This window comes from Coturnix japonica, chromosome 2 (genome assembly GCF_054131305.1).
Source record: "Coturnix japonica strain WE chromosome 2, WE-NBRP24, whole genome shotgun sequence".
NCBI classification, from domain to species: domain Eukaryota; kingdom Metazoa; phylum Chordata; class Aves; order Galliformes; family Phasianidae; genus Coturnix; species Coturnix japonica.
The window spans coordinates 133,746,143-133,759,091 of NC_140664.1; the positions used below are offsets into that span (position 1 = coordinate 133,746,143).

Genomic DNA, 12,949 nt, shown 5'->3' on the forward strand with positions numbered 1-12,949 from the left:
TTATTTTTGTTATTCATTATGCAACTAGAATATTTTCAAACATTTGCAAGGATTATGCCTGAATTATACACATTTTTGAGCAGTTTGGATTTAGCATGATTATACAATGTGATGTGATTAGACTCGTGGCTGTTCTGAATTCTGAAGGCCTTTGGCATGCAAGCCTTGCAGACATCCCAGCCTGTGCTAATTTTTAATTAAGCTCTATTTAATCTCAAATTAGGTTTATGTGAAATTGCTATTTATTTTTGTTTTGAACAGTTTTAAATGAGATGCAGATGTGGTGGCAGAGAAGCACTGAATCATTGCATTTAAAGGGTGATGCTTTTCATCAGGCAGGTTCTGAGCCGGATATGTTTTCCTGACATTGAGTTCAAGGTTTAGGATCCAAGCCTTAGTTCTTCATAATACAAATAATATAATACAATGGGCTGCCAACCCATGCTTGTGCTCATGGAGTTACTCATTATCTACTTTTCTGATCAAACAGATGCTAAACTTGACACTAACACAGAAAACTTCATTATGCGTTTACAAAGGAGCCCTAAAAATCCCATGGCTGGGACATGAGGTAGCATAAACAGAACAGACGGCAGGAGGTAGAACATAATTGCAACTTGTTTTCGTTAGTTAAAAATGAGCATGCGTGATTCTTTTATGGCTTTGTTTTCATTAGTAGCACAGAACAGGGGGCTCCTCTCTGCCTTGTGTTGGTTGTTCCATCCTCAGACACCACGTCTGCATTTTGAGAACATCGACATATTCTCATTCAGATTTTGTTGATTGCCATAAATATTCCTTAAAGAGAGACTGCAGTCCCCACTAAAGGCCACATAGGTCTTTTGCTGAGCAGGGGACTATAGTTAGACTGTAATTGCCTGCAACATCTTTCTGTGGGATTTGGGTACCTCCCTTTGAAACTTTCTGCACAGGACCTTCCTCTGTGGCTGTGCAGATGCTGAGTGCCTTTTGATAGTGATGCACTGGGACTGCTTCTGAGAGCTTTCTGTTCACAAGTGACTTAAATCTGTTCTCCTTAAATCTGTTTTCCTTGCCATGCAAGGAGAAATGTCAGATCCTGTGTTATCCTTTCCAGCGGTAGCCATTGGTAAAGCATCAGGCACTTTGGAGGTAGAACTGTGGGCTACAGTTATAGGATGCTCTGATAGAAGGAATGCTACTGTAGGACATAATATTTTCTTCTCTCTCCCATCAGGATCTCAGCTCTTTTGCCATGCCATTCTTGGACGGTGATGTGGAGAACACAGACAAAAATGCTCCTCGTAAGGTAGGACATTTCCAAACCTGTACCTGTAGTTGCTGAGTCCCTTGGTGATGAGTCCCTTGAACTGCAGTTCCTTAGACTTTGACTTGTCTTGGGGTTTTAATGTTTCCTGCCCCTTACCCAGTGAAAGCAGTACTCTTGGGCAAACACTGTGACTTCTGCAGGCTTTATCATGACAGTGCTTAGAGTTACCACCTGTAAAGAACAATGACCTTGGTTCCTTTAGATACTGTAGATGTGTTGTATAATGTTGTAATTTGATGGAGTGATATTGAATTACTGTATTCTCAGGAAAGCAGCTACTAAAATGTGTGGTGTTGCTACAGAAGTGCAGTGCCTCATATTCCTGTGCTTATTATTCTCACAGAGCTTTGACATGTGAGTTGATTTGCTAAATTTAAACCTCTGACCAACCAAGTTACAGACTTGGTGACGAGGGATACCCTTCTGAACAATATTGACATCTCAAAAGCTAACCTGTAGCTAAACAGCAAACTTGTGGCAGGATTTACAAGGATATGGACCTTTCTGTAGGGAGGCCATTTGTCAGTGAGTCTGCAGTTATAGTTCAGGGCAGGTGAAACAATAAATATCTCCTTAGTGAAGCTAATCTGCATTCTAGAATGATAATAATTTCATTCTGCTGACAGTGTGGATCTCTGTGCCTTTGCACCTCGTGGCAAAGGACAGTTGTTTATAAAAACAACTTCTGCCATCCATCAGTAGCTGAATATGTTTATAACGTTGGCTTTGTTCTTTTCTGAGCTGGACCTTTTAGGACTGTGCTGTAGAAGTCACTGACAAACATGGGGGAATTCTTGTAGGTGCCAGGGAAGCTCAAATACAGAGTTACCAGAGTGTTCTTTGGTGGTTCTGAATAAAGCGGTCAATATGACATGCTGAAAGAGTGCAGGTGTTCCTAACTGGAGCATGATTTTTCCCAAATGAAGGTGAAAAGTCTCTATGAATCCCAATCCTGAACAAGAAGATCTATCAAAGCTGATCTTGCTCACATGTAATATTTTCTCATATTGTTAAATAAGTTCAATTTTACCATGTATGGATTCCTTGTTTTTTTCTCTTACCAACCTGGGGAGACTTTTTTAATGGGTGGTTTTCTTGGGAAAAACTGGAAGAAGATTTAAGTAGTCACCCCCTGTTGCAGTTTCATAGAATCATAGAATCATAGAATCAATCATAGAATCATAGAATGGCTTGGGTTGGAAGGGACCTCAAGGATCACCAAGTTCTACACCTTTGCCACACACAGGGCCACCAACCTCCATATCTAATACTAAACCAGGCTGCCCGGGGCTCCATCAAAACTGGCCTTGAACACCTCCAGGGATGGGGTACCCACAGCCTCTCTGAGCAGCCTGTGCCAGCACCTTTCCACTCACTCTGTGAGGAACATCCAGTCGACATCAAATCTGAACCTTCCCACTTTGAGCTTAAAACCATTCCCCCAGTGGTTTTCATGAATGCTGCTTTTTTCCCATTTGTAGTTAATAATGTAGTTTCCCATCTTTGTAGTTAATAATTGATGGCTACCATCAGATTTCAGTATCTTATTTAATCTAAACTAAAAGTTTTCCTGGTCCTGATGGTGCAACATCAAGAAGTTCCCATGTTTTACTGTTCTCCTTCATGTAAAGTGGGCTTCCTTTGTCCGAGTCTGAAATCACAAAGTGAGGTGCACCTTTTATGCACCGTAAGTCCCGTAAGTCAGTATTTCATCAGCAGTGCAGCTTTTCCTTTCACCAGTAGTGTTGGAGACTGGCAATTAATCAGGGACATCTCTCTTCCTTCACTTAACTCTTCTGTCAGCTGGGTTATATTTCAAGTCAGAGAAGAGTAGCTCATAGCCTGCCTTTCTGATCTGCCATTAATTTAGTACCACTGATCTTTGTGAAAACCTTTTAGAAATTGTATTAACATTTTTCACAAGGATTCTCAGCACTTTAATGTGTGAGCGCCTCTCAATCATTATCCTGTGACAATAATCCTCACTTTGCAGCCAGGAAACTTGAGTGCGGAATTACTTGTTCAGATTCATGTAGGAATTTTTTGACGGAGGTGGGAATGTGTCACATATTTCCTGAACTTCAGCCTTAATCACTTCTCAGTGGCGTGGTTATTATTATAAAGGATGTATTTTTCTTTCCTTTATGACCTGAAGGAAGGAGGGGGGCAGAGGTGGTTTTGACCTTCCTCTGTTGAAGGCAAAGTGTAACACTCTTCAGATTCTCACGCAGAAGGTTTGGCACGATGTGACGCAGCACAGTAACTCTTGTGTCAGCTGCAGGTATTCTGACACTTCTCATTGCCTCGCAAAGTGTGGTGGCTTTGTCTACAATAACTGGTGTTGCTGATTGCCCCATATTCAAACTGAGACTCTTCAGAAATCGCATGAAAAAATGGCCTCACAGGATCATTATAAGATGTTTGTTGTAAGCTACAGATGGAAGCTTGAAAAAGAAGTATGCAGTGACTGTTCTCTGCATGGTGAAGAAGTGAGATGTTTATCTGATGTGATAATGGCAACTCTATCTCATGATTGACTTAAGTGTATGTAAGATGGAAGATGCTACAGCTAAACCCAAACAACTCTGATCTGAATGGATTGGGAGAGCTTTCTGTGACCAACTAGTGCTAATTTTGAATAAGTATTGGAGCAGAGATGAGGTTGCAAAAGACTGGAAAAAAGCAATTATTTTGTTAATATTTACAATATCTGCAATTAGGATAATTTGCAGATTTGTCAGCGTGACATTACTCTTGGGTAAAACAATGAAATATCTAATGTTGGATAGTTAATGATGCTATTAGAGTAGACTCATTCTGATGGGAATTAATGGCAAACAGTTCTTAGTGAGCAAATTTGGGTTTTCAAGGAGCTTATAAATTTGGTTGGAAGATTTAATAGTGTTGGTGTCATGTATATAAAGAAGAGACACAAGACATTTAGATTTAAGGAAGTGGAATGATGCTGAACAGACGTGGGAGCCTATTAAGTGAGTAAAGCCTGGATGATTGAATGAGCTGGGACTCATCAGTGGAAAATTTTGTTTCTAGGCAGGGAAAACATGCTGTTGTTATACTGTATAATACTTTATCAGCGACTTGAAAGAAATACAGGCTCGTTACTGATACAGTGTGCAGTTCATACAAAAACGAGGGGGGACAAGGTAGTAAATTCTGAGCAGGAAACTCTTCAGTGCAAATTGACCCAAGTGACTAAAACACATTTTGTAACCAGTTCAGGTTGTCCAAACGGAGCAGTTACACCTCGGGGCAGACCTGGATTTTGGGAAGTCTGCCACAAATCTTGGTTAGATGTTGAGAGTAACTGCAGATAATCAGCTGTACATGGATTCTGGATGTGACACCATGGCTGAAGGATTACTTTGGTTTTGGGATGTGCAAACAAAGGAATAGGGCAAAACATAGGCGTTGTTATGACTGTATTTGTCATCATCCCACAGTTCTGCTGCCACTAATGCAGGAAGATGCTGATGGGCTCAGACGGGCACTTTGTCCTGGTAATGCTCCCTGCATTGGTTTTGTTTTGTGCAGTGACTCATAAATGGTGGAACAGGGAGGAGAAGCAAAAAATACCCTATTTTTACCCCATTTCTCCTTTTCTGGATAACAAATCTCCTTTTGATCTCTTTTTTTTTTTTTTTTTACTCAGCCTTTAATTATCCATTTCTTTGTGATCAGTGAGCTGGCCTCAGCAGGAAGGAAAGGGAGCATGTAGAGCAGATATGGGGCACCAGCAGTGGATGCAGTGAGGCTCAGAATGAGGACAATAAGTGACAACTGTTGCACGGCCCTACACTGCTTTGCCACAAACACTTTAGGTTAGGAAATGGGGCCTGGAGCCATCGTGCTCTCACCTGGAGCCAGCCCTGCTCTTCCCTCCCTGCTCTGCTCCTGCCTTCGAGCAGACCTGCTTGCTGTGGGAAACCTAATCCCAACCCTACAGCCATGCCAGGCGCTCTGAGCCTGCCAGATCAGCCAGCCGCGTCCCATTGTGTTTTAATTTGGGAAGTGTCATTGGGCTTTAATTTTGGGAAGTGACATCTCTGATCCTGTAAAACACGTTGTCATCTCAATTGTTCTTGCTCATGCAGAACCAAGGGAACTAATGGGGGTAAATGTAACCACATGGTGCTCAGGAGAGTAAGTCCTTCATTACCTTTTGGTCTAACGAAGTCAGCTCTTGTGATTCTGTGAGCTCTTTTATTCCACCGTAATAAGGGAATCATCCAATTAAGTTTATTAAAGGGCTTCTTTGTTGAGATTCAGCACAAGGGCAAGAAATAAGTGCAGACATCTATCTCGTGTGCTGTCCTTTATTGTGCTTACTGTCCCTGATGAGGGTGGTGGGAGGAGATATTTGCCTTCTGGATTTTTGTAAGCAAAGAGGCAAAATTAAGGTGAAATAAATCACTGCTGGAAAAGCATAAAAAATTCAAATGCTTCGTAAGTGTCCTTACTACTCAGAGCTGGAGAAAAAGGAGCAGAGCACAATTGCATTTAATAACTCCTATGTAAATTCAGAAACATTTTGAAGCTTTCAGACAGTTTAGCTTGAGCCCATTCACATTCCAGACAGGTTTTTCTTTGGCCTGTTCTGAAAATGAATCTAAATTCCCCAGCAACTGAATCAGAGATGGGGATATTTCATGGATACTGAGCTGTGTAAGTCCTGTGGCACACAGGAAGGGATCATGGCAGGAGATGGTCAGCACAAACGAGAAAGATGGCGTGTCCAAGGAGAGAAGACTTGGTCCAAATTTGAAAGAAAAGTGGAAATCCAAGGAAGTGCCTTAACTTCATGTTTCCTGACTCAGATAATGAGGGAATCCTCTGTAGAAAGCTATGGAAGGGCCTGGGGAGATGGCTGCAGTGAGGTGCTGCAAGCGATGAGGGCAGAAGCAGGGTTCCTGGGCTCTGGCACAGTCTGCCTATTTGTGGTTGGTCTTCTTAGCACAGCTCATTCATTTTTCTGGCCACATCTCTTTGGCAGGACTCTTCTCTTCCTTGCAGTTAAGAAGTCCTTAAATTTTAAGTTGTCAGCACAAATGCCTTCTTATAGAGGACTACACTTTGCAAAACAGAAGAGGGATTGGGTTTTCAATACAAAGCATGGGAAAGAAAAGGGCAGTGTGGGGAAGATTTTTGTGTGTGAGTGAGAAGAGGCAGGAGGGAGATGGGTTTTGTGTGGGTGACGAGAGAATGGTTTGCAGTGAAGTGTAAATAGATTGGTGTCAGTGCACTGCAATGGGGATTACCATATGGTAGTGATTAAATGCGATGTGTTTTAATCTATCTTGTAAAGCAAGACAAAAAATTGCAAGTTAGGTGAGAAAACAGTTGAAGGGAAAGATGCCAGGCTGTTATCAAAAGGAAGACTGTTGGGTGGAGGGACAGGAAAATCTGGATGATCTTCAGGACAGGTAATTCTCAACAGCACAATATACATGGTTGTTCACTTGGAATGCATCAAGAGTAGCAGTATGTAAGAGAGGATAAGAGCTGTGGTCCAGAATGGGCTTAGGCACAGTCCTGCTATAGAGCCAGCTTCTTGTACCCACTGAAGCAGAGTGGCCATGTGCAGTCTGGTTTATGCTGGGGTTTTGTCATTGGGGTGTACATTGAAAAATGAGAAATGAAGATGCAGATCTGCTGGTCCATCAGTGAAAGGCTCTGAGCCATTAATGTGCATTGCTGTGAGAAAGGAAGAGGAGGTTAGGGAGAGAGCCATGCAGGTGAAATGACCAGGAGCTATGAGGATGCTGCTTCCTGAAATGGAATCTTGCAGAGCTGTCCAGCCTAGGCAGGTGCCAAGCAATCACTTTACATTCCATTCAAGACATTGAAAGCAGCTCTCCCAGGTATAAAGGAGCCTAAGGCACCTCACATTTTATTGCTTCATTTTGAACAGCAGCCTGTTCTAGATATATTATAGGAGCCTGATGAGGATCATTCAGTTTGTTAAACAGCAGTTCCTCCCTAGTCCCCGGCTGAGGATCCTTTTGTGCTCCAAAATCTGCAAACTGGCAGCCTTGCAGCATTTTTGGCTTAATTTACTCAGTGCTCTGTAAGGTAACTGGATTAACCTTGAACAACCAAAGCAGCTCATATAATGTACCACGAGTGTCTGCTTGGCTGTCCAGCCTCCCTGGGGAATGTATTGACATAGGTAGGGTTGCACTAGCACTCATGTTCTTCTATTACCCTTCTGCTGATTTAGTTTTATTCCAGCTTCTCCATTCCCTTCAGACCTGTGCACATAAGTTGACTTTCTTTGTGCCCACCTGTCTGTTATAGCATCAGGGAATGAACCCAAAACACATGAAGAACAGGCTGATGATCCATCTAGCGATGCAGCCTTCCTCCAGCACTCCTGCTGGAGTCATCATGCAGATGCTGCATGGGTTGCTACAATACGTTCCATGGCAGAGTTTCTTCTGCCTTCCCAGCTGATGCATGGACATCGTTCGTCTTTTAAAACTCAGAACCATTTGCTTCAGATAAGATTCCAAGAAATAACATGAGATATAATTCCCAAGAAAAGTCATAGGTGTTTATCCTTTGTCAGTGGGTGTAACCTGTGTGTAATTAATGTGTGGAACAGCTGGAGAAGAATTTGTTGTAGTAATTTCCTTTAATTTAGTAGCATGCACATGTGTATTTAGCAGCGTGCCCCTGGTGCTCCAGCAATTAACTAATTCATCTGCCTGGCATGATAGAGAGAAAGTGGTGGGTTGTGATTGCAGAAATTGAAGAAAACATCCTGCTGCTTCTGCTCAGAATTGGAGAACGATTTGCTCCACGTCTGGCTTCTGCAAGCAGGAGAATTCTGATGTTATCTGTCAAATTGTTTCATGAGGATAGAACGGACTTTTGAAGGCTCTTCTATTGGTGTTTTGTTATTACCAAGTAAGCATGCAAAAAAGATGCATGAAATATTAAAGGTGGCCACAGAAGGACGTCCTTCTCTTAACTTTACAGCTTCCATGGTTTGTCGGTTTAGGAAAAAAATGATAATGAAGTTACATTCCTGGAAACAGTCTGAAATTATAAAGGTAGCAGCAGATTTATATTGCAATTAAAATGAACTTGAAAATGTACTTCTTGCTCCCAATTCTCAGGCAGTAGATTTGGCAGTAGAGCTGGTTGCATTGCATTGAATGGAGGTGCTGCTTCACTGGACAGTTGTTTCCTGGGCTGCATAGCTGGGCAGAGAACGCTGTGTGGGTGGTATCAGGTGATTTACAGATGCTGTTTTAGTAAAGTTAATGAGCTTTCATGAGGAAGTTCTCTCTTAGGGGCTATTTACCCATAACAAAAGTGGAGTTTATTAATTTATTTGTAGTCTGTTCATTATTCCAGGTCTCAGTTGAGGGACTGTGCTCAATTCTTCTTGACTCACCATGAGATGGTTGTTTGTGCCAGAGGACATAGAGTGGCACTGAAGGAGTGTTGCAAGCCAAAGTGACTCCTGTTTCATTATACTGATCCCAACCCCTCCAAATAAAGACTCAAAATGGAGTCAAGGCGTTGACTGAGCAAGAGTATGTCTTTATTTATTAAAAGATGGGAGAGTGAGAGTGGAAAAAGAGAGGAGAGGAGAGGAGAGGAGAGGAGAGGAGAGGAGAGGAGAGGAGAGGAGAGGAGAGGAGAGGAGAGGAGAGGAGAGGAGAGGAGAGGAGAGGAGAGGAGAGGAGAGGAGAGGAGAGGAGAGGAGAGGAGAGGAGAGGAGAGGAGAGGAGAGGAGAGGAGAGGAGAGGAGAGGAGAGGAGGAGACATTGTATTTTCTTCTTTGATGAATACTGTCAAGAGTTTGTTGTTGCTTCTGGTACCCAGTGCTTTAGTTAGAATTGATTTATCCTTTCCCAGAATTTACCCTTGAGGTCAACTGCTCCTCTAGTCCTTCTGCAAAAGCACAGGTACTCAATAATAAATGTGCAGGGACGAAAAGCAGTTCAGCATCTTGCCAGACATCTCCATGCTCCAGCTGCTAACCCAGGCTGCTGGTGTCCATCTCTCAGACCAAATGCCACCAGCTTTTCAGGTGGGAAATTTTACCAAAGGAGGAATTACTGCAGGCCCTACTGTGGCTTCCACTCCCAGCTTTCATCTTTTCTTTCATCTGAGGGCCATGAATATGATCAGGAGTCTGGAGCACCTTTCCTACGAAGAAAGGCTGAGGGAACAGGGCTTGTTTAGCTTGGAGAAGTTTCTGGGGAGGCCTCGTTGTGGTCTTACAGTACTTGAAATGAGCTTACAAGCAGGAGGAGATGACTTTTTACATGGTCTAATAGTGGTGGGACAAGGGGGGATGGCTTTAAACTAACAGAAGAGACATTTTGATTAGATGTAAGGAAGAAATTCTTTACTCAGAGGGTGGTGAGGCACCGGCACTGTGCATATAGCTCAGACCTGGGCCAATCCCATAGGGGTTTGTATAGGCTTCTGTTAATGGTATGTGGGAAGAACTTCATCTTTGCTTCTTTTTGTTTGTTTGTTTTTCTGGACTTTTCCCTTCCACCTCTCTAGATGATCCTGCACAGTGCACTGCTGTGTTGTGCATGGATGTTCATGCTAGCTGGAAAGCCAGCACAGGTCCCTGAAGAGACAGAGTTGTTAGAAAGGTCATGCCCAGTCCAGAGGCTGGGCTAATTATCTGTAACACTGCCACTCTAGAATGATTGCTCTATTTTGGGACTAGAGTTGAAACCCCCATGGCAGTGTCCAGTGCTGAGAACTCGTGCTCTCTGCTGTGCCACATTGTGCAGTGGAGATTTCGGTACTACAGATGGGTGCTTAAATGCAGAAGGGAGGCTTCAGGGTGCCATGTTAGCTTAAAGGAGGTCATTCAGTGCCCTTAATAAATGTATTGCCACCCATCTTTCAGTGTTCTGGGGAAGGAATGGAAATGTGCGGCAAATAAATGTGGTAACAAATATCCTGCAGTATATGTGTGATAATAAAGTTAATGCACATAGTTCTAAATCTTTGTGAAAAGCAATGAGCCCAGTGAGGTGGAACACACACATCTACATGACAGTGCAGGATGACATCAGGGAAGGTCTAGTTAACCCACAGCTGGAATAAACAGGAGTGACTGTGTTGAGACAAGCTCTGAGATTCTAATGGCACAAACTGAATTGAATTAATGGTGATTTCTCTTTTTCTTCCTTTTTCTCTCCTCAGGTGGAAGAAAGCTACTCGACAGGCAGTCCTTCAAAAGGCATTTTCTCAAAAGGGCTCCAGAACAGACCTTCCAGCCCCGTTTCCGCCCCTGTGAGATCCAAACATAGCCCTGGCTCACCCAAAACTGTCTTCCCCTTCCCCTACCAGGAGTCTCCCCCACGCTCCCCACGTCGAATGAGCTTCAGTGGGATCTTCAGGTCCTCCTCCAAAGAGTCCTCCCCCAATTCTAACCCGTCTACCTCTCCTGGGGGCATCAAGTTTTTCTCCAGATCAAGAAAAAGTAAGAAATTGCTCATGTTATTTCAGGAAGATACACAGTACCTCTGGGCTTGGCCCATTCTTTACCTGCGGTAGTGAAGTAAGTGCAGATGAGGCATGTGCTAATTGTTCGTTATCGCTTTCACTTGACTGTGTTTGGGGGTTTTGGCTGGCAAGTAGGGAATGACTTCTCCAGGACACCTATACAGGGCTGAGAAGGGAAGTCACGCTTCAGAGCTTTGCTTAGAAATCCTGCTTCTGTGGCACAGGCAGTTTCCAAGCAGTTTCACCAAGGCGGGTTGGACACCAGCTCCCAGGCTCAAGAGGTGCGGGAGCAGTCATGGGGCTTAGGGTGGAGATGGGCATAGAAAGGATGTCAACTTGGGAGACTGGGGAGGCTTGCTTTGGTAGACTCCATGGAGAACTGTGTCATTTTGGGGTGAATAAGAGGCCTTGACTCGATAGTAATAAAGGATACGTTTCCAATCAAATGACCGCTAAGGGAGTGTTTGAGCTGCTCTGCTACAATATGAAAACGTTGTTGACCTCCGTGGTTCAGAGCAGTTGCCTGCTTTGTATTAGAAACAAATTTGGCTTCTTCAACAGCCCATGTGCTAATACAACATTTCTACAGCTCAGAAATGAGGAGGGTTGAGAGAAGGCTTTGATTTCAACACTTTCTTGTTGAATGAAGATTTCCAATGCCAGTCTACAGAGGGTTGTGGCTGCTCTGCCTTGGGGACAGAGAGGAATGTCTTCGTGCTGCTGAAGTATATGTTGTGTTTTCCTTTCTGTGAACAGAAGAAATAGCTTCAAGGTAATTTTTGGCAAACCTTCTGAGACAACATAGGAACAGAATTAGTGATGCAGTTGACCAGAAGTTCTGCTGCAGCTTAGTTGAGATTGCATCTGTCCCAGTCTTTGCCTCTCTTTGTAGCTCTATTAGCAGACTGAAAGAGTCAATGTTTCTGGAGGACTCTGAGTGGACTGTAGGCATCATTTCTATTCAAGGACATTTTTTCTCCTCTATTTAAAGCTCAAACCTGCTTTTATGCACCCCTCTGCTTCAAACCTCATAATAATTAATGTCCATTTGAGCTCTTTTTGCTCGTCTAGATAGGTTTAAATGCTGCACAGGCAATAAGCTACTGATTCTGTGCACCAAGAAGAGCTCTCTGCTGCAGGAATAACAGTGAGACACACTGCACAGCAAAGCCATCTTGTGACATTTTAACAAAGTAATCCCAGCAAATAGCACCATTTAAATTCTATCCTAGCTAGGTACACCAGAATATTAAATAAAGGAAACTTCCAGTAGTCAGCAAAATCCTTCTGATAAGGTCGCATCACAGGATCAGGCTTGGACTGGAGCTATGCTATTTTTGAGCTTATAGAAGATCCTCATGACCCTGCTGCTCCAGAAAGGGTTGCAGGAGCTCTGCTGGGTTTGGGTGTTCGTGTCCTTTTGTTGTTAAGGCAGAAGGAGCTGCCTCATGCAAGAGTGTGATGGTTAAAGTTTGTATTAAAACAATGACTTGTCCCATTCTGCAGCCTTTTGAAGAACAGCATTTCATACCAGGCACTTTCACATCGTTCAGCTCACTAATGGAGGGGCTCATGCAGACACATGTGCCTCACTGTCACATTAATGCAGGTTTTATTCACGCTGCACTGGTTGGTGGTGAATTATGTGCTTAGGATTTACTGTATTTGATTGATTTGTCTTTAGTTGTATTCAACAAAACCTGCTCAGGACTTAAGGAAACTTAGGAAAGTTAACATTTCTATTGCATTGTTTAGTTTTTCACAGACTGAATGTTTACCTCCTGCTGCTTTGCAAAGAAAGAATAACCCTGTGTGTTATGAAGCACTAACTGAATCGGTGAAGTCCCACTCAAAACAGAATCTCTGTATCCTACACAGCATTTTCTAAGTGATAAGAGTGACTCCTCAGCCCAGAGACCTCAGATCTGTGCAGATGCTGTGCTGCAGAGCTCTGAGAAGAGCTAAAGCAACGCAGGGCTACATGTTTCCCAAGGTATCTGAGTGCTTCACTGATCAAAATTGTCACATCCTTTGTGATTAAAATCCCATTTTCTCAAGCAGCTTGGGATAGCTGTGTTAGAAGTGAATGGGGCTTAGGCTGCTTTATTTCTTCTGAAAATGACAGCGTGCTGA

General features: G+C 43.1%; 1 protein-coding gene across 14 annotated transcripts in view; it reads left to right on the top strand.

The window, feature by feature from the left end:
* The window catches only part of PRKAG2 (protein kinase AMP-activated non-catalytic subunit gamma 2), a 155,773-nt gene that overhangs the window by 57,993 nt on the left and 84,831 nt on the right, over positions 1 to 12,949 (top strand). For 10 of the 14 annotated variants that reach the window (XR_014943190.1, XR_014943189.1, XR_014943191.1 and 7 more), the window contains 2 exons: positions 1,217 to 1,288; positions 10,514 to 10,793. The exons of 1 other annotated variant lie outside the window; for it this stretch is intronic. Coding sequence is in view for 6 of the 13 variants with exons in the window: in XM_085538993.1 (XP_085395119.1) it covers positions 1,217 to 1,288; positions 10,514 to 10,793 (352 nt within the window). In the remaining 7 variants the exon portion in view is untranslated. Of the gene's footprint in view, positions 1 to 1,216; positions 1,289 to 10,513; positions 10,872 to 12,949 lie in introns of all 14 variants that reach the window. 3 more of the 14 variants (XM_085539000.1, XM_085538998.1, XM_085538995.1) reach the window with 2 other exon arrangements.